This window comes from Falco peregrinus, chromosome 6 (genome assembly GCF_023634155.1).
Source record: "Falco peregrinus isolate bFalPer1 chromosome 6, bFalPer1.pri, whole genome shotgun sequence".
Classification (NCBI taxonomy): domain Eukaryota; kingdom Metazoa; phylum Chordata; class Aves; order Falconiformes; family Falconidae; genus Falco; species Falco peregrinus.
Genome location: NC_073726.1, coordinates 13,256,623 through 13,284,478, shown reverse-complemented (window position 1 = coordinate 13,284,478; position 27,856 = coordinate 13,256,623). Strand labels below are relative to the sequence as shown.

Below are 27,856 nucleotides of genomic sequence, written 5' to 3'. Positions count from 1 at the left end.
CATTGTATTCGGTGTTTGAGAGGCTAAGGTTTTCCACAGGTAGGGTAATAAAACTGTCATGAAACACAACTGATGTCCAGTAAATGCTGTGAACTGGAACTGTGTAAATGCCACTGAGATTTGCAAATAAGGCCATGTATTTAACATACAGTTATCACCAGAGTGAAAGTTGGTTAGCAAGTGTGCGTGATATTTGCTCTACAAACTGATGGAGTCTTCGTTCTAACAAAGTACAGGCAGAAGTGAACCCCAGTCTTCAATCTCCACCAGGAATGCCTCGTGATTCTACTGCAGAGCTTGGGACAATAATAAGAGTTTTCTGCTACACCATGAGAAACATTCTGCAATGCACAAATACCAGGTCTTTCTGAGAGAAGGATTAGAAAGCCAGTCTATGGAGGTGGAGCATGAGTGCTGAGTCTACATACTGGCTAGCACTGAGCAGCTGGGTTGTCTGCTACTACTCAAGTAAATGTATAGTATGCGAGAGTCCCAGCCTTTGGTAACCAATGGTACCAGTCCAGGAAGTCTGTGAGAGACTTGAATAACACAGAAGGGACCTGTCTTATTCTCTGTAGATATTAGTTGTTCTGCTTGTTTCAATACCTCTGTGTAGCCTGCTGCAGAGGGGCAGAAAGGTGACTGAGTTCTGGGTGTTGCCACAGGCTCCAGAAAGGTAAGACAATTGTGCAGGCACAATCTTCGGTGGCTGAAAAGCGATACGTGGCAATTGTTCAAAGTTTCTGCTCTGCTCAGTGGAGGCTGACAGGTCAGAGAGGGCAGAATCCTTATAGGAAGTTCTAAGAAACTGGAAACACTTGCCAAGGAGCAGATGAAAGAGGAAGGGGTCTGTAGGAAGGCAGGCTGTAAGCCAGTCCACAGATAAGAAAGAGTTACCATAAGTAGCTGGGCTCTAATTTGAGAGAAGTACTATACTTAGGCCAGGCAATATGTTATTTTCTTTCCCATTTTTGTATTTCCAGAGGTAGATGAAGTGTAAGCAAATAGCTATTTATTTTTAACAAGCTGCTTGTTAGCACTGCATGTATCTTCTCATGCTGACTCCTTGAGTTAAGACAAGTGGGGGTTCGGTAACCAGCAGCAGTCTAAGAGGATGCTAAATGGGTGCATTTCATCCAGAAGGAAGGGGGCTGCATAGCCTTCAAGACTGTTGGTAAAAACACTGAGAGCGTGGTCAGAGGTGTACTGTTTCCTAGAACTAAGCTGAGCAGGACAGGAGGATCTGCTTGAGTCACTGGCTACCCCTAACAGCTAAAATAAAACAGACCAGGGGCTTGCTTTGTCAGAAGGCAAGTAGCATTGTATAATCACACCCATACGGATAAACACTTGCCTACCGAAACAGGATGATCTTTTCTATACTTTCTCCTAGGGACAGCCCCTGGGCTGTGCTGTCCCTAGAGCATGCCCAGTCATTGCCTGGGAGAGTTGGCACAGGCCAGGCAGCGTGCTAGCAAAAAAACATCACAAATGACTGAGCCTGCCAAACCTGTGCTGTGGTCCTGTTTTATGTATCAAATAGGCTTAACCATGGAATCAAGTTGTGCTATCGTTATCCTGTTCCTCAAGAGAGTAAGTTTTATTTATATCCATTAGATCGGTTGTTAACCACCCCTTATATTAGAAGAGCGCTCCAAATCTTACTCCTCTGAGATGTGGAACCCTAATTACAAAGCTGAATGAGAACTTGGAGCTGTGGAAGTTGCTGGCAACTTTAGTGCTTCTGTTGAAGGCTCAATGCACTCACACTAGAAGAGGACTACAGAGGGTGTTCGCTGTAAGAGAGGATGCCTGTCTCAAATGTGATAGACAGAAAAGCATAATTCAGATCGCTGGTAGACATCACTACTTGGTTTAGTGAGAATTACTATCAAAATCATCCCTTGTGAATTGATGCATTTATGATGGAATATCTGTTCTGAAAAAACAGGCAGGAAGATCAGATATCAAAATGATGCAGAATAGATTTGTTGCTACAGAGAGAAATAAAATCTGGGATTGTCTGTCTGCAAGAGCAGAGATAAGAAAGGGAATGACTAATGTTTTCATTGCACAGGGGCAGCGAAGTACCTGCACAGAGAAGCAAAAGCAAAAAAAAAAAAAGTCCAAAGCAAGTATCTGAAATGTATTAAGAAGACTTATGCATGATTAACCAGCTCTCAACCCAAATATATTTGTCACCTACAAGTTGGTTTTTTATAGCCATGAAATTATCAGTAAGGATTTTCCAAAATCAAATACTCTTACGTTAAGCATTATCTATACCAGATTAAAAAGTAAAAATTCTAGATTGGGCTTTCTAAATACACAAAGCTGGAAACATTCAGAACAGGGTTTTAACTTGGCCTTTGTGGACATAATGGTTTCAAAGATCCCTTGAGGGTTTGGAGATCTTTGACCCTTTTCTGATTTCAAAGCACAGGCACCAACTAGAAAGATCCCAGAGAAGTTTGCCACTGCTGTGAAGGGGACAAGGTCTGTGAAGATGAGCTCCCTTCCCACTGTATGTATATGACAGAAATGAGGTGGCCTTTTCTTTCAGAAGTGGTGCAGAAATTATCTTTCCTTTTAATTTCCTCTCTGATCAAGATCTCTTTCAATGGGTAATTAATCCTCATAGTCAGCTATTACTCTGCCAGATGATCTCTCATTTGCTGAACCGTCAAAAGCTTGTTGACTTTACGTTGCTTTCAAACTGGCTGGTACAGTTAGAAATCAAATTTGATTTATAGAAATCAGGTTTCAAAACAGCTGATGCTGTCTGAGAAAGTTGCAGAAATTGTGGGAGAGAATGTATTGTTTTGACTTCAGTACCAGATTACAGATTACCTTCTCATACACCCCGAACAAATGACTCCAAGCAAAGGCTTATTATGATGATGATTTATGGCTTTAATTTCTAAGAGACTGTATGATCTGGCTGATGTTTCCTGGCACTGGATTCACTCAACATTGCTAATATTTTTCAAAGCTGCCTTAAACAATTTATGAGCTTTAATGCCATTGTTTAAAGTAATTAATATATATGTAAATCTAGGGAGGCAGACTTACAGTTGTATCTATGTTCTAGCAAGCTCTTGTCACTCAGCTGAACTGTAGTAGTGACCACATATTTATATACATTCTTTCTGCTTGTACTCTCAGTTTCATTGAAATTCAGTGTGACAGTTTTCCAGCCGGTGTACATTTGTGAAGGGCAAGTGGGCTCAAGCATGCTTTTGTGCTGCTCGCTCTCCTCTTCTGGGTTTTACTGACTTTTTGTCTAGAAGGTGATTAGCATTGAAAGAATGAGCAGGAATTTATTAGCACATTTTGAAATATAATTTTTTATACTTCTTCTAAAGAAAGTACAAAGTTTGTTAGATACATCTATAACTGCTAAGAATTTTGACCATCCAGCCTTCAGTCCCTCACTTACATTACAGTGATAGTCTTACTGAGTGTCCCTTGCCTCAATGTAAGACCGTGATCTTCGATTCCTAACGACCACTCTCTCTGAGGCCTTGGGTAGGTAGAACTGTGGCTTTGGTGCCTTGATTTGTTCAAGCCTCAAAGTTTCCAAAGATAAAACAGAAACATGCTCACAGCAGATCTGTGACTATCTTTATGGCACAGCCTTTCTGTAATGTTCAGCCACATGCTGCCTGCTTAGGTTAAGATGGTCTCTTAGATCATATTTAAATTCTAAACTTTTTAGTAGGTGGTGTGTGCCTAAGAGCATAAGAACAGCTAAAAAAGCTTGCTTACCTGTGCCAGCTCCTTGTCCCCTATATCCAGCATGTGGAGGCAGTGGTGTATACCAGGGGATGTGTATCAGCAGCACAGAGCAAGTGTTCAGTGACAGAACCTCGACATTCTGTCCCTAGCTCCCAGCCGTCCCACCTGGGCACTCCTGCAAGTGTGTGCTGGTGGACCAAGTACAGTGACAGACACACCGTGGTGCCTGTGTAAGGAGGAACTGTCCAGGCTGTGTGGGGTTTCAGTGATCTGCCTGGGATGTAGAGGTCACGGACGGCTGGGTGTCTTTCTGTTCAGGTTTCTCTGTGACCATCTGTTTATCTTCCCGGTGCTTGTGACCTTTATGTGTTCACGTAGCCCTTCTGTCTTCTCCTCATTAGACTGATCCATTCTTGTTGCTGATGTGCCCTAGAAGACCCATTAGACTGTTTTGGGGACCCAGTGATTTCCAGGGTTGCTGCACCCTCTTGTGTGAACTTGTCTCAGGTGGTGACCAGCTGCATGCCCACCCCATTCCAGCGCAGCTAGGGCCAGGCTTCCTCCATACGAGTGCTCTAGATGCCTGAACAACGTAGCTGAAGTTAGGGGAAGCCCCAGTGCAGAATGCCTTGGAGTATCCTTTGGAAAGGAACATTTTCTTGCTATGCCAGAAGGTTTATCTTCTGGTTTTCCCCTATGGAACGCTTTAAAGGGAGAGGGGAAAAAAAAAAAAAAAAAAGTATGTCTTGCCTACAGACAATCCCACGGACACAGAAGTCAGTTCAATTATTTAAAGAGATCAAGAGAACTTAAAAATGAAAAACTATTGTGGGAGAGCGTGGAGCCCAGCCTGAACCTCTCTGCAGCAGGTGGACTCCTAAGAGGTCTTCCAGAGCCTGCTGGCTCCTGGGTGGCCCACCAGGACCTGCTTGGCAGCACACTGATGGTGGCAATGATGTGAACACAATCATTGCACTCGCTGTTGGTTGTGTCTAGTTGTAGTAAGAATTAATAGATAACCATTTTTCAAAAACCCTTTGATTTGCTTTTGTTTCTGTTGGTGTATAGATGTTTGGGTGACGATTAAGGTGGAACTGCAAAATACACTCATTTTACAAACTCACTATAAGTGTCTTTACAGTTTTTACAGTTAAAATCTTTTCTCTGTTTACATGAAATAGTCTTCCTTTGCAGGTTTACATAGTTTCCTGAAATAAGTGTAATTTCTCTGTGAAAATACCACAGATACATATTTATGTATACAATTTCAGTTAAGCGTTTTTTTTAGGCTGTGGAATGATCTTCCGAGTAGAGCTCTGTAAATCTTTTCCGATTTGCTAGGTGAACCAAAAGCCTGAAAATAAATTTGGAATCAGCCCAAGTCAACCAAACAAAACACAGTGCAGTTAGGAAAAAAAATCGTAAAAGGAATAGGATTCAGCTTCCTGGAGTAACATTATTTTATTATTTTTTAATTAAACTCAGTTAATTCCTTTGGAAGCATTACTGGGAAAACAGGCAAACCTGCTTTTCCTCACTTTCCCTTGACTGCAGTGGGAGCTCGGGGAAGATGAGGGGAGAGTGTACTCCTGACTGCAGCATCCCATTGATGTCAGACGGGATGGAGCTGAGCTGCTGGGCTGTTGGTTTTTGGTTTTCTTTTCCCAAAAGTAAATGTAAAGGAATGCTCCTAACAATTTTAAACGCCTTTGAAATAAATAATTTCATTTAAGGTTCTTTGGGTAAAAAAAAAAAAAAAATACCCCACAAAAAAAACCCCGTTCAAAACAAAAAACTCCAACAACATTCTTTGCTGACGAGACTGAGATTTTTCACTCTCTGTAAACCAGGTTTTGAAAGCGAATTGCCGGATTCGGCACGAACTGTTATGAAATTCCAACTCGGCATGCCCCGGGGAGGCTGGCTGCTTGCCAGGGAGGCCGGCCCGCTCCTCGGGCAGGGCAGACGCCGGCCGGTGCCTCCCTCAGGGTCCGGGGGGAGGCCCGAGTCCCCGCCGGCCAGTGCCTCCCTCAGGGTCCGGGGGGAGGCCCGAGTCCCCGCCGGCCGGTGCCTCCCTCAGGGTCCGGGGGGAGGCCCGAGTCCCCGCCGGCCGGTGCCTCCCTGCTGAGGGGCGGGAGAGCGGGCTGAGGAGCCGCGCGGGGCGGGGCGGCGCGGGGCGTGGCCGCGCGGGGCGGGGCGGGGCGGGGCGGGGCGGGGCGGGCGCTGACGCGGCGCGCTCTCGCTGTCTGTTGCAGATCTTCGAGTGGTGGTACTTCCGCAAGTACGGGACGTCCTTCATCGAGCAGGTCTCGGTGAGCCACTTGCGCCCCCTGCTGGGCGGGGTGGACAACAGCGCGCCCAGCACCGCCAGCGCCGCCAACGGGGACGCGGACTCCAGCCGCCAGAGCGTCTCAGGTGAGGGGCGGCGGGCGGCGGCAGCTGCCGCCTGTCCCTCGGCTTCCCAGGCGGTGTAAAGCTGAAGGTTCCGTGCCCTGGCTCACTCAGTGCGGGGGGGGGAATGGCCGTTATATGCCCGAGGGGGGACCCAGCGGCCGGTTCGGGCAGCCGGCCCTCCCGCCCCACCGCTGCCACGGGCCCGGCTTGGCAGCAGCCCCGGGGCGGGCGCGGGGTACAAAATACCATCTTGTTCTGAAGCCGTAAGACCAGATGAGGCTTCCTTTAAACTTGTTCTCTCGTCAAATAAAAGGCAGAGCTGCTTCATTAATTGCTCTGGCTAATTATATCTTTCCAAATCCATGCCGTGCTCCTTGCTCAGGCTGTGTTGCCAGTGCATCTGTTCCCTCCGTGTTCTGAAAGCCCGGCGAAATTGCACATGCTCTTTCTGCAACATCGTTTCTAAAGGCAGGCAGTGTTTTTATTTAAATTATTTTGAATAATAACAAAGTTGTAACCAAAAACATCAGAAAAAGATGTGAAGAATGCCCATCTGCTTTTGTGTCGCTTGATTATTTAGATCGTGAAAGTAGTATGTAAACAACGTTTGGATTTCACTCGAGTAAGTGGAAGCGCAGTGGCTTTCGATAGCTAAAAGGCTTGTTCTGTACCTGACTCTGCTACTGATTTGATTTGTGACTTTGCACACATCATAACGCCTTCAGGTTTTAACAAAAGGCCTCCAGTTTAGGGGCCCTGATTTCTGGCATTTGCAATGTTTGTGAGCTTCCAGGCCTTCAAAGCCGCTAGAAGCTTCAGTGCAAGGAGTGGGTGCTGCAAGTCAGGCTGAAGGTGTCTGACTCTGAGCCATTCAAACCTTTAAAGTTGACTTTCTGGCTTCTTTTCTAGTGTGTGTGATTATTATGAATTAGCATGTGATTGAGGAGGTGTTTTGAGAGCCTTACATGACCAGTATAAATGTACAAGTTGTCATTTTTTCGTGCGTTTATGTATTACTGTAATGAACACATATTTACTTGGTCTGGTGAAGAAATGTTAAATCACAAGAAATGAGCTCTCATGTGATGGTGGGGAAGATGTCAGTGTGAACTGAGGCAGCTTGAGTCCTGTTGCAACTCTGCCACAGGAGGACTATCCCTGCAGGTCACTTTGGTCAGGTCACAGGGTTTGGGGTTCTGCTGAGGCACTTTGATTCCGGTGCCTGGTCGCCTGAGGATGGTTCCTCTGAGAGACAGGCCAGCCTGCCTAAAATGAATCAGCCCCCTAAGCACCGATCTTTGCAGACTGAAGAGGAGTCCCAGGGGAGCTTGTCTCTGTGCTTGGGTGACTCAGCTACCTGGGGGGGATGGTTTGAAGACCTAGCCCATGGGTGATGAAGGTGCTGAAGTGGTGTTGCTTCTGGCTTGAGCTGGAGATGCCCACTGCAAAAGGAAAGTCAGGGCAGGAGCATCTTGGCTTTTGTTCCTCGTCTGTGAAATGAAGGCCGCCTGTTTCGGCCCTAGCTTGCCATACAGGCCATAATCTTAATGCTAGAAATTAATTTGGGTTTCATTAGGGATGTGCACCTAGAGTCAAGTACAGTTTCATTAAATTTATTTCCTCTGCAGGCTTTTAAAATATATCAGAATTAACAAGTGCAGAAAACTGAATGAAAAAATATGTATTTTAGTTATTATTATTATTTTTTAGCAGCTGAGGTGCCTATTTCTGTACCTGGCAAATTTTATTTCTGCTCTTCAGTGTTCATGAAAACAAGCAAACAACAATTAGCTTTGAACTCACAAGTTCAATGAAATAGGTGGCCTCAAAATCCCTTGCTTTCTGCTGAGTATTTCTACTTAAGCACAGCAAATTCAGCTGCTGTCATTCCCATCCGAGGAGAGGCTGTGAATAGCAGCATTGCGTCGTCCAGGATATTAGATTTGGATGAACTGGCAGAAAGCATGGGATGGCTTGGAAACACCTGAAAACTCATCAGTGTGCTCAGTCACACTTCAGCAGCTCTGAAATAACTCATTGTTTTAAAGCAGAAGGCACAGTATTTTGACTAATGAGGTTCACCCAAGCATCTTGACTTTTCTGATGTAAAGAAATAGTTAAGGAGTGTGTTTCCTTTCAGTGCATTGGCACTTGAGTCTGTGAGTTGGGTCTCTCACAGTGTCTCTGGATAGTGTGTCTGTACAGATAGCTTGTTATTTGTGCCTTCAGAAAGATAGCATGCTCAAAACATGACCATTGAACAAGGAGCTGAAAGATTAATCTTCAGTAGACCCTAATTGCTTGTATAAAATAAGGGATACAGTTTTATTACTTGTAGCATAACAGGTAAGGCAGCCTTTTCAGTTTACCCTGCGTCAGTGCTGGGGTATTTCTTTCACTGTCCAACAAGGTGAAAATGGCTTTTTCACTTGGCGCACCCCGTTTTCCTATGTAGATATTTGACTATGGTAGAATATTGCAGTATATAGCTTTGTCGTCAGAAGCGTGGTTGTTGTACTGAGACCACAGTACCAGCAGATACCAAGACAAAAACAACAAAGAACAAACACATCATGTTTAACCAGCTAGACAGATGTCAAACTCTACCCCCAGGACAGGAGGTGGTAATAAAATCCCTTCTTCACCTCCTCTTTTTGTTCTCCAATTCCACCTTTCCCTGCTACAGTGCTGAAGTAGTGCATACTTTGGATAAAGTATAACCACTTAAATAAGATGAACAAAAAGAATGGTGTCACTGTGATAAAATAGTTGCCTAATCCTCTTGGTTGCAACTAGTAAGCCAAACCATTGAATTGTACCTCTGGAACTGAGAAGGCTGATGTGGATTTAATATTTATGATAGTTTGAAAGTCATATTATGTAAAAATTGTCAGATTGAAGCTTGTCAAACAGCCGTACTGTCTGGGTGCACAACAGAACAGCTGAATGTTGATCAAGCACTTCTGCTGAGTGAACCAGTGGAACTTTCTAATATTAGCTACCTCCTGAAGTGGTTAGTTGAAAGATGCAGATGTATAATCAATGCATTCGCTCTTCCCAAACCTCTTCCCATTCCCCTGTCTCTGTTTCACACATAGTTTTAGGTGATGTAGGCAGCAAGCTGAGGGCCCACCTCCTTTGCCACTTCACTAGTGTTTGTGTAGCTGTGGGTGTCATTATGTTACTGCAGATAATTTCTGTAAAATGCTTTCTCTCCATACCACTTTAGCCTTACACTTAGAAACGGGAGCTGCATTCAGGAGAAAAGAGAAGGTCTTGACTTGCAGTTCTGTATTTCTGTCCCTTTCTTTAATGGAACAGGCATAAAGGGAACAGGCATACACTTAGCATGTCGTATAAGAAGGCTTGATACCCTGCTGCCTCAATATCCCACCAGAAAACCGTCTCTATGATCTGTGTAGAAACAATGTCACAAGATTTTGTAGGGGAAAATGTGCTGGTTGACTTTTGGTACTGGAAAGCAGCTGGTGAAATGCTGGCAGGCTGTCAAGCCTTGGAGCAGGCTGTCCAGGGAAGTGGTTGAGTCTCTGTCCCTGGAGGTATTTAGAAGACGTGGTAGATGCAGCACTTAAGGACATGGTTTTGTGGTGGACTTGGCAGTGCTAGGTTAACAGTTGAACTTGATGATCTTGAAGGTCTTTTTCAGCTGAAACGATTCATGATTCTATGATGAGTTTTTGCAGAGCACCATGTGAGGGGTCATCCAGTAGCAGATCTGTGGTGGAACAACACTGCCTCTTGGTGAATATTTGTGCAGATATTGGGTTTGGTTCTGGTCTCAGCTTCACTGGAGTGAATTGTCTGTTGAAATGAAGAGAACAAGTCTAGTGTTAAAGGAAGAAAAACCAGAATCAAGACCTCAGCTTTTCAAAAGCTATAGAAATTCATTTTTACGTGTTTGGTTGGGTTTTGATAAGTTCTATTCTGAATTATATTGTTGTGGATTTTCTAGTTTCTTCCTGCCTGCATTGTGAAGAATTGACAGGTTTTTTCCCCCTGAAAGAAATGTATGAAATGCTTTTAGTGTTCCCAAACCTTTGCAATGCAATGAACTTTTCTCTGCCAATCACCTTCAACATCCTTTGTCAACTCTAGTATGCTTTGTAACTTAAGTAAGGTCAGTAGATGTTGCCATGTATTTTTTACTTCATGAGCTAAAGAGGAATTTGATTTGGCAAGTGTAACTGAGATTCTCGGTGATTTACAGTATTAACTGGACAGTTTTTCTGATTTTTTTCTGTGGAAATAACAAGTCCATAGGGACCAAGTTAATTGCTGTTTTTCACTGCAATAACCCAGTGTGATCCCTCTTCAATTCTGCATTACGGTAAATGTGAGTCCTGGCACTAATCAGTATTATCTTTTCATCTGGTGTTTGGAGCTTTGTTAGTGTTTATTTGTCTGGAATTATTATGTTTGTTGACACTAATCTATAATTAAATTATTATTTTAAAAGGGAAGAACAGTCTGATTACCTGCATCTCTATGCTCTTGATATTTTTTTCCCCTATAAATAAGTCATTTGGTGAGGCTCATTAGAAGATAACTGATGTTTCTGATAATCCTCAAGTACCATTGTAATGTGAAAGAGATTCATTATTGTGTGTTTCTGTTTATAACAGAATGCAAAGTCTGGCGAAATCCTTTAAATTTGTTCAGAGGAGCTGAATATAATCGGTAAGTGCTACAGTGTTACGGTTTTGGGCATAGTACTGGGTTAAGGACCTTGGCTGTGCACATCCATTAATCTAACTCAGAGATGGACAAACAAAACCAACTGTGGACATGTGCTCATGCCAGGTTTTTTCTGTCATTTGTAAAATGTTTCTGAATGAAAAGGAATTTAAATTCATGCTCATGCACTTGTTACTTCTGCAGTTTTTAGTGACCCTATAAAAAAAAAGGAAAAACCTACCAGGTGTACTTGGTACTGTTAAGGCAGTAATTCTGTTCAAATCAGTTATAGAAAACAACATAATGAATTACATCTAGGTTTCATGTAGTCTTAGTGTGTGAATATGTGTGTTACCAATTTCCAGTGTGTACTTTCCAACATCCTCATTAGCGTAGGTTCAACTACTGTCGCTCCATCACAGTACAGCGAAATGCAACATGTGTTGGTTGGGAGATTGGCTGGGTGACCTTACTAGGCTATGCCCATCTCTAATGTCTAGGATTCTTTTCTAGATTCATTTTGCCAAATGTGACCTCATTAACCAAAATGTCTCTTTTTTGGCATGTTTTCAGGTATACATGGGTAACAGGGAGAGAACCTTTGACTTACTATGATATGAATCTTTCAGCACAGGACCATCAGACATTCTTTACATGTGACACGGATCATTTACGGCCTGCAGATGCTAGTAAGAAACCTTGTGAACAACTGGTTTTGCTAATAGTTTAATGATTGTTTTAAACTGGTGCAAGAAAAATGCAGTCAGGCATCATTTCTCTAGGGAATAAGGAAAGGCAAAAGTCTGATCATGCCTGGAAAATCGTTGCTGTTGTATTTGTAGAATTCTAGATCTGAACAAATATCTTTGTAGGTATGAACTATCTAATTTGTGTCACTATTTTGTTCTGCTTTCTTGCTGAAGTCATTCAAGGTACCATTTGCAAGTGTAAAGATTTGGGGTTTTCCCTGTTTCTTGCAGCGGCTTCAAACATATATAGCTTAATTTGCCTCTGGCTGCAGTGTGGCATGTTAAGTTACATTATCCAGGTCCCATTTAGTCTATGCGGACAGAAGAGAGAGAGCTTATGTAAAACTTGAGTCCTGTGTTTCATTCCCAGATGTAGTTTGAAGCTCTGTAGAAAACGGAAACAACACATTTACAGCTGAATTTGATAGAAGTGGCTTTAGTTGTGTTAAGCCTTTATTGTTAAGTCCACACGCAGACTTTGGTTCTGTGACATGTTGAAATGCACGACAATGATTTTGATCATCAGAATTCGCCTCTGAAGAGACAAATCTTTGTCTCTTAGGAAAGGAGAGATACTGACAGTTGGGCACTCCATTCTGAGGGCATAATTACAAAAGAGAACATACTGTGCTTTTTTAACACGCGATAAACATGAATCCTAGTTTCTGAACTTGATGGGCTAATTATGAGGCAGTCTGATTAACCTGGATGTTGTTTCCATTTAACATTCACCTCAAGCAACAGCACAGTAAGGAACTAGAATAAGAATCCTAACTGTCCTTGTATTCTTTTGTGTCCTGTGGAATCTGCTACTCCAAGAGGAAAAAGCTGCTTCTCGCCTCTGTACGTGACAGTGCAGATGGCATGATCTCTCAGCCAGATTTTCCTATGAAAAAGAGTTTAATTAAGTGAAAGAGTAAAGCTGAGTATTTGGGACAAAAATATCATGTTGATTATGACTATTATGATTATTTTGAGGGATCACTGACCTCTTTGAGTGCTGTGGAGTGAGTCAGGCTGAGCAAAATAAATTCTGTTGTTATAATGCAGTAGATTCTGCTTGTTAATGCTGTAATGACTGATATGCCTCTGTTCTGCTTTGTTTATTGAACAGTAATGCAAAAAGCCTGGAGAGAGAGAAACCCCCAAGCCCGAATTTCTGCAGCACATGAAGCTTTGGAATTGAATGAGTGAGTGACAACAACATTCACATTTATTTCCTGTCATTTAAAAATCCATTTGATGATAGCTTAAGGCAGGGGGGGTTGCTACAGTAATTTTTAATGATGATTACAGGCCTGTCACAGCAAGGCCTGCAACGGGAGGAAAAAAGCACAGCTGCATGTTGTGCTAGCCACTCAGAAAATCCTTAGGGCAGCATTGACAATGGGAGTCTTCTCATTGATGTCAGTGGGCTTTGTATCAGCATAGCGAAGTGTTAATAAAGTTGTCTCCTAATGAGCATACGAACTATGCATTTATAGGCTAGAGAGTTCCCTTTGGGGTTTGTCAGTCATCCGGAACAGAGGCAAGAAAGAAGGGACTCATAAACACCTTCTGAAATATTCATTTCATAGTCTGAGAGAATATGATGTCATTTTGTGGGACTTTAGTCTTTGAGTCCATTATCTGTTTTCTCAGTAAGAAGCGTAGTATTCTGAGATCCCAAAATAAACTCAGTGCTGCGATGCTTTACTGGCATGGCAAACTGTATATATGTTGCCAAAGTGCACAAAGCGGAGAGAGTCCCTTAGGTTGCTGTCAGAGATTACACCATTCTCGAATTCCATAACCTGGTGCCTTACAGAATGTCCTTTACATGTTTCATCAGAAGGTCAAAAAGAATTGTTTGTTCCTGCACAGCAGTTTAACTGAGAGAGCATGTAGCAGAGAAGGCTTTTGCAGGAGTGAGCTATAAGCCTATCCAGTTCTACTCACGTATCAGAGAATGGCTGAGGTTGGCAGGGACCTCTGGAGGGCATGTGGTTCAACACCCCTGCTCAAGCAGGGCCACCTCCAGCACGTTGCACAGAACCATTTCCAGTTGGCTTTTGGATATCTCCAAGGAGGGAGACTCTCCAGCCTCCCTGGACAACTTGTGCCAGTGCTCAGTCACCCTCACAGTGAAAAAGTGTTTCCTGATGCTCAGAGCAAGCCTCTTGTGTCTCAGTTTGTGCCCATTGCCTCTGGTCTGTAACTGGGCACCACTAAAAAGAACCTGGTTCCATCCTCTTTGCACCCTCACTTCAGGTATTTACCAACATTGATGAGGTCGCCCTGAGCCTTCTTTTCTCCAAGCGGAACATTCCCAGCTCTCTTAGCCTTTTCTTATATGTGAGATGCTCCAGTTACTTAATCATCTTCATGGCCCTCCACTGGACTCACTCTGGTATGTCCATGTCCCCTTGTACTGGGCAGCCCAGAACTGGACAGAGCATTCCAGGTGTGGCCTCACCAGTGCTGAGTAGAGGAGAAAGATCACCTTCCTCAAACTGCTGTCAACAGTCCTCCTAATGCTGCTCAGGATACCATTTGCTCTTGCTGCAAGGACACATCGCTGGCTCATGTTGAACTTGGTGTCCACCAGGACCCCCAAGACCTTTTCTGCCAAGCTGCTTTTCAGCTAGGTTGCCCACAGAAAGTACTGGTGCCTGGAATCTTGTTTTCACCCGGACCTGTTGTTTCCTGTTCCTCAGCTGGTGACTCTGAAACACAATTAGAGGCAGCTGCAGCCCAGTTTTATTTCAGTATAAAGAATAATCTTATCAGCAGTGTGCTTTGTGTGAGAGGTGTTTAAACATGTGAAATGAATGGCTTTGTGAAGATGCACCTTGATGGAGGCAGGTAGTTAAGACATCTAAATTAGACAGCTAAAAGCTAAAAGGTGACTCCCGCCGTGCATTTCACCTTTCTGCGTATTCATAAAAATTCTGCTTTCTTGTTGGAGGAGGGTTTTTGGTTTGTAATCTTTACAATTGCATTTGTAATCTGTCCTTGGCATATGGCAAGTGTTATAGTTCTGTTGATTCTTTTCATACCATTACAGTAACAGAGGCATTTTCTGTTAAAACAATAGTGCGTAAAACTGGTCTTGGTTTCCAGAAGGAGCTTTAGTGATACAAGCCATGATTGCTTAGCGAGCCAGTCCTTTACTCTCTGGGGCAGTTGTCAGTAGGTGTACTCAAGTGGCTGAATGATACAGTACCTACAAATAAGAGTCATGGTCTGGTTGCCAGAATATTTATTCATCTGAATAGTTAATCAGAAAGGTATACGGACAAAACTCCATTGCCACTGTATTTCATACATCCTTGCCAGTCTGCATGTCTTTGTATAGCTTTTACTTCATACAACTTTCTCATGGTTTTTCATCTGGTATTTTTACAGGTGTGCTACTGCCTATATACTCTTGGCCGAAGAGGAAGCGACAACAATTGTAGAAGCAGAGAAGCTGTTCAAGCAAGCTCTGAAAGCTGGAGAGGGCTGTTACAGGCGCAGCCAGCAGTTACAGCACCATGGTGCCCAGTATGAAGCCCAACACAGTAAGTTTCTTTGGATGGAATAGCCATTTCTATAAATGGAGAGAAGTTCTGGGGAGTTCTTCGGGTTTGGGTTTTTTCTTTTCCCTCTCAGAACTATGTACTCAGTATTCAACACTGGCTGGAATATGGCCCTAGAGCCAGACTATTCTGTTTCAGTGTTTCTGTTTGATTCTGTTACTGAGATGAGCAATGCTCAGATTACAGATGCACCTTGTCTTTGTTGCAGCAGAAAATGTTGTAACATGTACTTAAAAGAAAAGGTAGCAGAGCCAAAACAGTTCTGATATTCAGAAAATGCTGGACACTGTTTTAGTGTCTAGTGCCTTTAGCCATTTTGAAAACGTGGGCTCATATTGTGAACAGGCAGTAAGGAACGATGAAAACAGGAGTGAAGTGATGCTTTACCAGCTTTTTTCCTTCAGCTGTGAGGGTAAATATATACCCTACATTGTTCTGTGTAAAATTTAATGACAACCATTAACCAATGTGACATTTGAAAAGTTAATTGCATATATTAATGAAGGTCACAGAAACATAAAAAGTAACAACTGGAATAATACAGTGCTCTCATTGAAAGTCTAGATTTTTATTATTTTATTTTAAATTTTGAATAAGCAAAATTAGCTGCTGTGATGATATTTATTAGATGCTTCGTAAACCTGAAAATACATGGGAGTTCACTGCCGGTAAATAAACAAAAAGATAAAAAAAGCAATCAGTCTAGGTTATTTCTAGTCTATGATGGCTACTTCAGGCAAAAGTAATACCGATTAATTACATAAGCACAAGCACTAACATACTTTGGGCATATTCAGGTTTCTCAGGACTTGCATTCACAGCCTCTAGCTATCTCGCATAATTTGAAGGTTACTGGTAAAAATTGTACATAGTGAAATTGTCTTGTGTTCTCCGGTTTCAAAAGTGTGCACATGTCTATACCTGAAAATGTGAGATTTTATAAAGCTTGGGGTTGTATTTTAAACATTTGTTGGTTATAAAACGGTATTTAGGATGATTTACTTATTTTTGTTAATAGAGCAGCTGAGCCCTTGAAACGATTTTCAGGCTCTAGCTTATGGTGGTCTGTGAAACCTTAATTTGTGCACTGAATTCTGAGTGCAGAAAATGACAGTGATTCTACGAAAACTACACAAAAAAAATAATTAAACACTGTCACGTTGCTTATGTCCAAGATAATGTCCTGGTTACGTTTGTGCAGGCAAATCTAAGTATGATATTTTTGTAACCTGTCTGTACTAGGTTGCTACTGTCATCATGAAATTTCACACCCTGAACCTTCAGTATCACAGCAGAGGAAGTAACGAGTTGAACCTCAAAACTGAGTGCATTGCCACAGGGCAAAAGGGGCTAAAAAGTGACTGCCAGCTCTGCCTGTGGCTTCAGGGGGGCCGTCAGGAGGGGCTAGATTGTCATACTTCTCTATACCACCCAGTCTCCCCTTGATAATGTCAGTGTGCACTCACAGAAGTTAGAGAAGGTCCAGCCTCAGACATTGCCTTGGACAACAGGGTCTTCAAGTAGGTTTTCTTGATTATATGCTGGACTTCCACATGGTTTACAAAGGTGGAGAGCTCAGCTTTCTTTAGAGGGGAAGGACCATGGACAGATGTGTTGCAGTTCCATGGTTCTGTCTGTCATTCCATTTCTGGTCCTTAAAGTTGACTTCGGCATGAAGAGTGGGCATTTCATCTTTTACAGGTGAAAAACACTATGTAACTGCTTGACCAACAGTATATTGCTCTATATTTCTGTTTATTCATGTATTCCGTCTCCATACAGTATTTTATGTTAGACTGTGGAGTTTAAGAGTAAATAATGGTATTGAGTAACCAATTTAACCTCTTTCAAAAGGTGCTAGTTAACAGAAAGCACAGGCAATCTCCTTTTTAAGGTGGCATGTGTTCATCACCCCAAAACATTAGCCACCTCAGAAAATTTTGACCTGAAAGGTTATCTTGATTTCATAGTAAGTAAATGGCTTTTGACCATTCCTTCTGGAAAGACTGAAAAGGAGCTTGGCCTGAAGTGTATACCTCTTAGTTACACTAAATAAACACGTTGAAACAGATGTAACTAATAAATTGTTTATTAAATATGTAGGAATCAATACAGAGATAAGGAATTACACAATATAAAATACAGCTAAAGAAATCCCTCCCTTATATATTTTTTTCTTCTAAAAAGTCAGACCTTTCAACCTGCTGCTTAATGTATCTGAAAATTGTAATCGCAGTTTTAAAACAATTTGTAGGTACTTGGAATATTTTCAGTGCACATCTTGTTCTTATTATGAAGGACTTGAAAATGTTAGGAACACACTAAAGTCTTCACAGACTGCATACTATACAGAAAGATAATTCGTAGCAGGTGTCTTATATTTTCATGATGTGGTAATTTTGTTGATGATTAGCTGTCCGCTCATTTCCTGTTGGTCCAGAAGCATGTCAAGAGTTCACATTTGAATTATAGGGAAGAGAATGAGAAATTAAATGAGTAAGAAATCTCCAAGAGAATAATTATTATCGCTGCTTAGTTTCTGTCATCTTCGCTGTTACGGCATCTTCCAGCACATAGGATTGTCTTACCTGCAACGCATTCGTTTGCCATCCATAATTAGTGGTTTGAGTGATTTGAAGACGATAATTGAGTAACAAGTAAAGGCTCTGTAAACAGAAAGCTGAGGGTATACTTCTTTTCTTCTGATCATTAAGAAAAAGACTGTTAGAGGATGGAGATTTGTTTCGCTACATCTCCTGTTAACAAGCATGGACATCGTAACAGACAAAAAAGGCAGGATAGAATATGCATTTGCATGGATACCCTTCTCTTAAGCATGTACGTGGTTTGGTAAGGAATTGAATGCAGTGTGTGACCACAGGGTTTTGTGCCAATGTTACCTCCATAGGGGTTCTCCTTGCCTCACTCGATTACTTGATCATCTGTACCCTATAGCATTGTCTGTACCTTTAGATCTGCTTATATTTCATAGGTGTAAGGTCAACGCATGGGTCCTTATTGATAACACTATGTATCGGGAGCAATTCCACTGATTATAAGTGGTGTTATGCAACTTCTAAATCAGCAGAATTTGGTAATTTTTTATTAAAATTATTGTGAAAGCATTGATGATAGCAAATAAAAATGGCAAGAAAGCTATGTTTCCTTTTGTGTTGGAATATTAAATGAACCTTTGTTTTATCTTTTTTATCTTAATGCTGTTTCTTTTTCCTCTTATACAGGAAGGGACACCAATGTGTTAGTTTATATTAAGAGGAGGCTGGCAATGTGTGCAAGAAAGCTGGGAAGGACCAGGGAAGCAGTGAAAATGATGAGAGATGTGAGTTTGGATTTGTTTCACATGTGATACTTAGATAATAGTAGCACAGAAATGATACGCATCTCCTTACAAGTTAGCATCCATTCCTCCTGCATGCGGCACTGCTAGTAGTGATTTTGTATGTGTAGTGTACATAAAGATTACGTTAAGAGATCATTTATTTATAAGATTGCAAAAGCAACACTTTGAAGTCATAAAATTCCAGATGGACAGTTGCCCATACAGACTGAATTTCCCATCGTGGTACACGTGCAATGGAATGCAGTCTTTAATTATTTGATCATGAAGTTACTAACATTTTTTCTGAAGCGTGTAATGAATGCTGCTACCTTATTAAACAGGTCTTAAGTATTTTCTTTCCTCCTCACAAAGGTGCAGTTTGTCTGTGTGCACTGCTTACATCACACTATTTAGACCTAAGGACAGTGTTATTTATTCATGCAAAACCTATTACTGAGAAGTCAAAACCAAGTAAATAATCTATAATGAACTGATTTCCCTCTGAGATGGAGGATGACTATATCCCTGTTTTGTAAGCAGGGAAGCCACCAGTGGTGGTCATCTGTCAGTAAGATACAAAGCTACAAATCTGAAACACCAAACTAGCTACTTTGGGGATGGCAGGAGGGAAAGCTGTCCACATAAGGAACAGCGTATGTTTCAGGTATGTAAAATGCTCGAGTTTAGTGATAGCTGCAAATGCCCAGCGTTTCTTCAAATGAGATCCCCTGGATGTTGATTAGGACCACAATTCTTTGAGGAGGTGACTTGCCTTACCTGAGGTAGCAAGCCTGTGACAGAAGGAGGAATGGAGCCCTAGAGTTCTGGACAGCTGTCGGTAAAACTGCTTACTAGTTTCCTGTGTTCTTCTAGAAAGAAGAATACTTCGTTTTCCAGCTCCCAAAAAAAAGTGAGGTAGAGATGAATCTGGCAAGTTACGCTGAAGGACCTAAATTCTAAATGCACAAAATGGAATCCCAGACGAGAATGAAGCACCTGTAAAGTGTGCTTTAGGCAGCTCAGATGGATGGTCCCTAAACCTGCGTAGTGAAAAGGGAAAGTCTCGCTGCAATCAGTGGGAATTTTAACGTAAAAAGCAAGTGGTTTTCTCTGGAGCTGAGGCACTTGCATCAATGGCCATAGGGCAAGTATGTCTGCCAGCTTGGAATCCAGCACCCAGCATCTTCTGCTGGAACTGGAGCACTCATGAATACTTTTTTTAAAAGTATTATTACAGAATTCATTGTAATAATGCAGGCCCTCATCCTAAATAATCTACCAGCTGGCAAGTGCTGAGTAACTTTGTTGCCTGTTTCTAGCTGGGATTTTTCAGGCAGGCAACTCTCACTCCCCAGAATCACTAGGCTTCCAGACCAGAGGTGTTGAAAAGGAACTTGTCAAAAAAACAGCCATTGCACATCTAGGAGTGTAGGAGAGAGGGATGAGAAAGACCTGGTTTTGCAGTCTTGTGGTCAGCTGGGAGAATGTTGATTTCAAAAGTGTTGTTTTCAGTCCAAGTAGTTCCACTGATTCCTCATGAATTTCATTACACGGGCACTCTGGGACAAATACTGAAATGTTTGGGGACAAACGTTAGAATTCTAAGTTCTGGCATTAATACACAGGAAAGATAAAATTTTGAATTTCACATTCAAATGTCACACATTATGATTATGGCAACTTCTGGAGCTTACTATTGGCTGCTGAATGTGTTCTGTGATCTGGAGATAGGGCTGTGTGGAACAGATTCTCTGTGAAGCCTTCTGCTGATGTCAATAGGTATGGATAATTGTGTATGCAGAGCACTGGATCCAGGGACTTGGGTGGTCCATGGAGGCCTAGATTTCTTATGCAAAGGGAGACCTAGAAATCTTTGATCGTAATGAACGGCTTATTCTGTAAGATAGAAGATTACGTGTTGTTGAAGCACAATGTGGGTCTCGAAAGGCAACGATGACAGGAAGACCCAAAGTCATTGTTCATTAGACTTGAAGGACGGAAAACACCCTCCTCAATAAGAATGTTTTGCTAAAATGAAAGGACAGGAGGCAAGACAAAGGAGGTATAAGGATAGAATTTTAGCTTCTAGAGCTTCAACTCAGATCAATGCATTCTGTATTTTTCCCCATACAGACACTGAGGCAAATCCTCAGAACAGAATTTAGATGCCTCTAGAGCTCTTTGTTGTGAGTAAGCAGAGCTAAGAATTAGCAGGTCCCTAGATGAAATATAAAAGCAGCAGTATCTCTAGGTCACAGCTCCAGCACACTGGGAACATGAGTAGGGTCAAGTAAGCTTTGCAGATGCTTTTTTGAAACTGACTTGGAGTTACTTGGTGCTGATGAATGCATGTCCTCCATTTTTTCATGGAAGAAGTAAGTAGTATACTTACGAAGAAGTTTGAAGAACACGAATGTGTCATTGAAGGTTTCTGTGTGATTGATGAGGGAGGAGATGAATTTATTCACCCTAAAAAGAATATGAAGAGTGTGTTGGCTGGGGACTGCTGACTCTAGCATCAGGGGACAGAGGGTGGAGGCCCTGTTTGTGTTTGAAAGATTGAAAACAGGTTTCTCAAGACATGGAACACGATGGAAATGAAGTGTTAAGAGGTTCATGACACCATCTGGGAAATATGATTGGGTTGTAGTGAGTCTTTTCTACTTTGAAAAAAATAAAATATTTGAGAGTGTTTAATTCATTGCATATATGAGGCCATCTTGAGGACATTACTGAAGGATTAGATTGTCTAATTTTATGGAAGAAAAGACTAAGATCCTGCTTAAAACGCCTTAATGGAAAGAAAATGAGTTGTTGGTGACTTAAATGAGATTTTGATTTTTTTGTTATATACACTACTGATAGGGAAATCATATTCTTTAATATTGAAGATATTTAAAACAATATTTTTAAACACTGTTTAAAAACAGGGGGGTTAATTTTAAAAAATTGGGTAGGAATTCCCATTCCTTCTGTGATTAATTTTGAGGTAGTATTTTATTGCTGGCTTTGCTGCTTGGATGTCATTCATTTAGTTGGGTTGAATTAATGCAAATTGCAAACCTGTAATTTTCATGGAAGCATGTAATTGACATCATTCATAGGTGTTGCTTTTACTTGTATTTCTGATGATAATTATTTACTATATTTTGCTATAGAAACCAGCAGCTGTCACTATTTGTATATATTGATTTAACTTGTGATCTCATTTTGATTAGTGGATTGTTGGAATAACTCCAGTCTAGTCAACAGAGTTATTCCTGTTTTGTTCTGGTTTATATAGAGCATGGTATGGTCTGGGAGGGAACTAGATCGCTTTTACTGTCCCTGAGGAGAAAGTCTACAGTGCTGGTTGTTTCATTCGTTTTGCTGATTATGTTAGGAGGTTTAAAACCAGTTTGTTCTAAATGACGTTGGAAAATTTGGTATGAGCAGAAGTGAAAGACCTTAATGGTGGCTGTGGGGTATGTTCAGTATCCCTTCATGTTGAATCTTTATTGTGGACAACGTTGCAAGCCGAGTAGCTACACGCTGATGAGCAAGGGTAGCCTTTTGTACTAGCTGCTCTCTTGTCAGCTCTTTGCAGATTCCCTCACTGTTAACAATGGAAGAAAATAGAAGCGTGCTGGATTTCTGTGTCATGTTTTTCATTGATTAAAAGCAGAGATGATGTGGAGGGTGTGCAAAGGCACTTCTGTCTGTACTTTGTGGGAAACTGGATCAGTGACTGAGCTACTGAATTCAGGAGCAGTCTGACACAGTATTTCCCTTGACTGGGTCCCTCGAGTATCCAGGTGAAAATGTATTGTGCAAGAAAGTGAATTGTCAAATTAATCCGAGCTTCTTGGGATTGTTCTGGAGAACATTTAGATTGCAGAACAAGCTTTCGTTAAAGGGTGATGTACATTTAGGAAACACCAGGGTGGCAGGCAGAAGGCACATGCAAAGGGAACAGAAGCTCTTAATTGCTTCCTCTTTCAGAGAGAAGAGGAAAGAAACTCATTCTAGAGTGTTTTATCTGCCAGTCCATGGCCCTGTGCCCCCTTGAAGACTGATTTGTAACTTTAACAAGTATACATTTCTGAGACACAGTGGAATTGCAGCTTTGCAGGTTTGTTTAGAAACAAGTGAGGTTTAGGGAGAGAAGAGACTCTTCAGACCTTTCCTTAGCTCTGGAGAAGGATAGAAACCAAAACACTTCTTAAGGGTCGGAAAAGTACAACTTATTTCTGGAATCAGTCATACCTGCTGAGGAATTACTCTTCAGATCACAGTAAATGACCTAGAAGTCTACTTCTATGTACCTAGCTCTGAGAACCTTGTTGAAGATATTTCAGTTGGATGTGTTTACGTGTTCGTCTCTGTACCCACCTGCTGTTTCTAAATGTGTATTCTATGCCACAGGAGACACTAAGGAATTATCAGTACCTAAGCAGCTTGTATTGTTAGAGTGCTGCATGCTTATCAACATGCTGCATAATGAGTTCTTTAAACACTTTGGCTGCTCTGAGCATTTAAAATTGTTTAAGAGTTTATGTCACTTGAAGGTTTCAAAAGGGTACTCAACCACACTAAATCAATTTTAATGATGTGGGAATGTTGGGTGTTTATCTTTTTATGGCCAGTGATATTGGTGATTGTGCTAGTGTGATGGTTCTGCAGATCTAGCATACTTTCTTGGCAGCCTCTTTTGCTGGGCTTTGAATAAGATTTTCTGTTCAATATTCTCTTAAATTCTGTATTCCTGTGTGCATTGCTGACTTCCACTTGGGTAATGGGAATACATAGCTGGGACAATGTTCTGCACCTTGAATTATCAGGCTGTACCAAACAAAGAGAGTACTAATTGCCAATAAAGGTGTTAGGATCCCTAGCAACTTAACAACACAAATTCTGCAGCTGCTTGCCTGGACAGCTACTGTCTGTCTCTCCCAAATGCTTCTGTGCTTGAGGCAAGGTTAGTCTTTGGCTTGTGTTACACAGATCAGGTTGAGCAGGCTGCTCTGCCTTGAGTGGGATTCTAGCTTTATTGACATCTGTAGCAGTTATTTAAAGTACCGTTTATTAAAATTTGGAGAAAAAGTACTTCTTGGTTGAATGAGACCAACAGTTATCTCGTAAGTTTTAGAAGAGTGCTACTCTTGAGAATGGTGACATTTTCGTTTCTGTACAGAGCAGTATCTTCAGTTAATTCTTGTTGTAACTTCAAAGCAGTGCAATAATAGCAAGTGATAAATTCCGATTTTAACATTTCCATATGTCCGTATATTCAAATGTGGTTTGTTCTGCTACAGATTCACGTTAAGGGTAAGTGGGAGGGGCAAGTTAGAACATCCCTCGTTTGAGTGGGTTCTTAAACAAAATGGAGGCTCCTTGTGATTCTCCTGATGATGTTTATTCCTTCTGTTTACCTGCACATGACTCAGACCCCTCACTTTTTGTCATAACTGTGATCCTGCGCAAGACCCTTAAAAACTAGAAATTTGGTGACTACTACCTAAAGGCGATAATAAAGTTTCTCATATAAATTATGGGTTTCCTGCATTGTGATTCTATTAAAATAGAACATAGTCTTAGAATATAGTAACACTGTCTTGGTAGGAGCCCTGGTAACTTGGACTCCTTTTTCTCTGCCCTCTTGCATCTCTCCGTGTTTTGGGGCTTTGTATTGTCCTGATCTTCCTCTCTGGAAGCACCTACCTAATTTTTCACCTACAAGATAATTTCCTCATTAATTTCATGTAAAAATCTACTTCTAAAAATATGGGAAAGTTCTTCAAGAAGTACTTTGGGATGATGCAAATAAGGAATGTTTGTGAAGAGGGATTTATTTTAATGCTTTATGAAGTTAGTAATCTTGGATGTAACAAACACAATTTATCACTGATAGTGCTTTTATGTGATGTGATTAGTAGTAAACATACATCTGGAACAACTTGCACTCTTCTGGTTTCATGCCATATCTGCCTTTAAAATTCTCATTATTCCTGAAATACATGCATTTTTACGACACAGTCCAAATAACAGTATTTTCATCATTATATTCCTTAAAGAACTCAAGTCATACTCTGAAGGCTTTAATCCTCCAGTTAGAAGAGAACATAAAGACTGCATGTTCTAGCATATTTCCTTAAAGATAAGATATTTTTCACTTTAGTGACTCATCGCTAATCCTGCATTGAAGAGAAGTCATATTATCTATGAAGATCATGGAGCACTAGGACTAAACTCATATTTGGCAAACTAAAAATGGAATGTCAGCAATTTTTATACCTGTGCCATCCCACAGTTAGTGTAAACTGGATCTGGATCTCTTTTCTGACACTCTGAAATTCAACTATTAGACGACATGTCAAATTCCCTGAATTCCACATATAGACAAAAATATGTGGATCCTACTGCTAATCATTTCCAAGCTCCAAAAGAACAGGATCTGGAAGATTTGAATTCTTAGCTTCTGTCCTTTCTGAGCTGTGAAAGTAACTGTGGAGCTGCTTCCAAACAAAGCAGTAATTATTTGCCAAAAGGAATGTAGCACATGGAGAAATTCATTAAATGACAGAATCCTACTATTGCTGTAATTAAGCAGAGCTTTAATTCAGGTAGGTCCAGTGTATTTCAGATCATTTTCCAACTCTGAGAGCTGTGAGAGTGTCTGTTTACATCACATGAATCCAGCTCATAATGAGACTGCACTGGAATGAGTTGCAGTTTTAGTACCAGGAGCTAGCCTAATTTTTAAGCACCTGGCATTGTTAACAGAGCCTTTTTGTGTGCTAGCCATAGTCTGCCAATGATGTTTCTCCCCTTCTGTCCTTGGCAGGTGAGCTGGCCAGGACAAAAACTTAAACATTAATGTATCTTATTGGACATCAGAGGGTCAATGTGGAGTGACGTGTTGCAAATGCTTTAAGCCCAGGATATGCTTCAGTCGGAGCTTAGACATCTGAAAGCCCAGCTGTAGACAATGAAGCCCACAGAAATGGAGGTTTCTGGGTTTCTACTCAGAAATGGCTTGGAATTTTGCCTCATCTACCTTGTTAGTTAACAGTTCTTACAGATTACAAGTCATATACCAGAAAGCAGTTTATGCAAAGCACTTGTGAAAATAACAGTGCTATCCATACTATGTGCTTGATTCTTCAATGGTGGTGGACATTTGCACCTGAAAGATGGCAGCCTCAGTCATTCCTCTTTTAGGAAACAGATTTTACCATTTCAGATACCCTCTGCAGGAACAGATACACTAGGAATGAAGGTTGTAAGTTTCACTGTTTGCATTGAATTTCCCTTGTTTGCTTATTGTGGATTCTTCATTTTAAACTGAATTCATTTTTCGTATTTATGAATCCATTTAGTTGAATACATTGATCTAAAAATATTTGAGTTTGTTTGCTGAGAAGATATGAGCATAAGCAGCAATGAACCGTTGCATGGACTGCCCGTAAAATATGTGACCATGCACACAGCCATAATGCAAATGGAGAATAAATGTGTCAACGCCAGGTTATATATAAGATCATTCATTTATCCACCTCCGTATTCCCATGAGTCCTATGGTCTGGTCATTTAAGCTGTAGCTTAAAGCTGGTTTCTACGCACAAAAAACTACCATTGCTAATTGACACATGATGTTAATGTCATCAGAGGGAGAATAACGGATGCAAGTTAAATCTGCATTCCTTGAAAATGTTTCAAAAATCAGATCTAAATGAGAAAGTGCTGATGACTGAAATATATCTCAGGGAAGGGAGTCCTCTTCATTAAACTGTTCTTTGAGAGACAAAACTTGTTTCTCATCCATTAAATCAGATGTGGTTTTCCTTGTACTATAAAGCATTTCTTGTGATCATCACATTTTCATACCTGTCACAAAATAATTGAACCTACATCCTACAGTATGGATTGGGCGAGTCTGGGAATATGGCCCTCCCAGGACCAGTGATAAGATATCCAATTGTGTCAGATTTATTTCCAGAATTTTTCTGCAAACTTATACTCCCAAAATACTATTTATCTAAAAATTTAAAATTCTTAATGATCTGCAAAAGTTACCATTTCTGTATATTTGCAGTATACCTAATGAATCTTTCAATGAAAAGCAATTTCGCTTTCTAAATATTTATCTATTTCCCCAAATGGGCAGAGCAATTGGAACAGAGTATGGGCTAACCCAGCCTCGAGTCTGAATTTCATCACTAGAAAGTATTTTGACCAATACAAGTTCAAAGTAAAATCCTTGTGAACATGGATTTGGTATGATCTGTTCAATAACTGTCTGAACACCCTTATATTGTAAGGAAGGAATACATTCATAGCCATGAGGTGTCTGTTTTCATATGGTCTGAAAATAAGCTTTGCTCAGTGGAGCAGAGCTCTTTCATACCAGCTGAGAAAGCAACTAACTGAAATCTTATGATGAAACTTTTAGTCCTAACTCCTGTTTATGTAAAAAGCTGTAGTGGCTCTGGTGAGAAATCTTGAGTGTTGAATTTGATGACTGTCTCTTAAGATCTTATGGTGTTGAGAAAGATGATAACAAGAACCTTTATCTTTTCTTTAAGTGCAGTGCTTGCCACTCAAATGAAAGCGTTTGTCAGGTTATGGTAAAGATGTAAAGAGAATTAAAATTTGTAAGTAAAATGATTTGGTAAATGTTAGTCTGTAACTTCACAGAAAATAAATCTTCGGGTGCAAAGGAAGGTCTGTTCCTCTTAAGTTAGAGTCACAGAATCACAGAATGGTTGGGGTTGGAAGGGACCTCTGGAGATCATCTAGTCCAACCCCCCCTGCTAAAGCAGATTCTCTAAAGCAGTTTGGACAGAACTGCATCCAGGTGCGTTTTGAATGTCTTCAGAGAAGGAGACTCCACAACCTCTCTGGGCAGCCTGTTCTAGTGCTCTGTCACCTTCAAAGCAAAGAAGTTTTTCCTCATATTCAGAAGGAACTTCCTGTGTTGCAGTTTGTGCCAGTTGCTCCTTGTCCTGTTGCTGGGCCCTGCTGAAAAGAGCCCGGCCCCATCCTCTTGACACTTGCCCTTAAGGCATTTGTAGACATTGATAAGATCACCTCTGTCTTCTTTTCTCCAGGCTAAACAGGCCCAACTCTCTCAGCTTTTCCTCATAAGAGGGATGCTCCAGAGCACCCACTTCATTCAGCAGCAGGCCCACAATTTCCCTAGTCATTCTTTGCCTACCAATGTACTTGAAGAAGCCTTTCCGGTTGACCTTGACGGCCCGCAGCAGATTTAATTCCAAATGGACCTTAGCTGTCCTTGTCATATCCCTGCATGTTCTGACAGCATTCCTATATTCCTCCCAAGTGGCCTGTCACTTTTTCTACATTCCATAAACTTCCTTCTTTGGTGCGAGTTTTGCCAG

The 27,856-nt window shown here is 41.2% G+C and overlaps 1 protein-coding gene across 8 annotated transcripts in view; it reads left to right on the top strand.

The window, feature by feature from the left end:
• Nucleotides 1–27,856, top strand: part of ST7 (suppression of tumorigenicity 7) — a 151,663-nt gene that overhangs the window by 83,720 nt on the left and 40,087 nt on the right. For 3 of the 8 annotated variants that reach the window (XM_055808580.1, XM_055808578.1, XM_055808583.1), the window contains exons 3-9: nt 2,444–2,524; nt 5,994–6,153; nt 10,776–10,830; nt 11,401–11,516; nt 12,691–12,766; nt 14,964–15,118; nt 18,379–18,476. In XM_055808580.1, coding sequence (XP_055664555.1) covers nt 2,444–2,524; nt 5,994–6,153; nt 10,776–10,830; nt 11,401–11,516; nt 12,691–12,766; nt 14,964–15,118; nt 18,379–18,476 — 741 coding nt within the window. Of the gene's footprint in view, nt 1–2,438; nt 2,525–5,993; nt 6,154–10,775; nt 10,831–11,400; nt 11,517–12,690; nt 12,767–14,963; nt 15,119–18,378; nt 18,477–27,856 lie in introns of all 8 variants that reach the window. The other 5 variants (XM_055808582.1, XM_055808579.1, XM_055808584.1 and 2 more) reach the window with 3 other exon arrangements.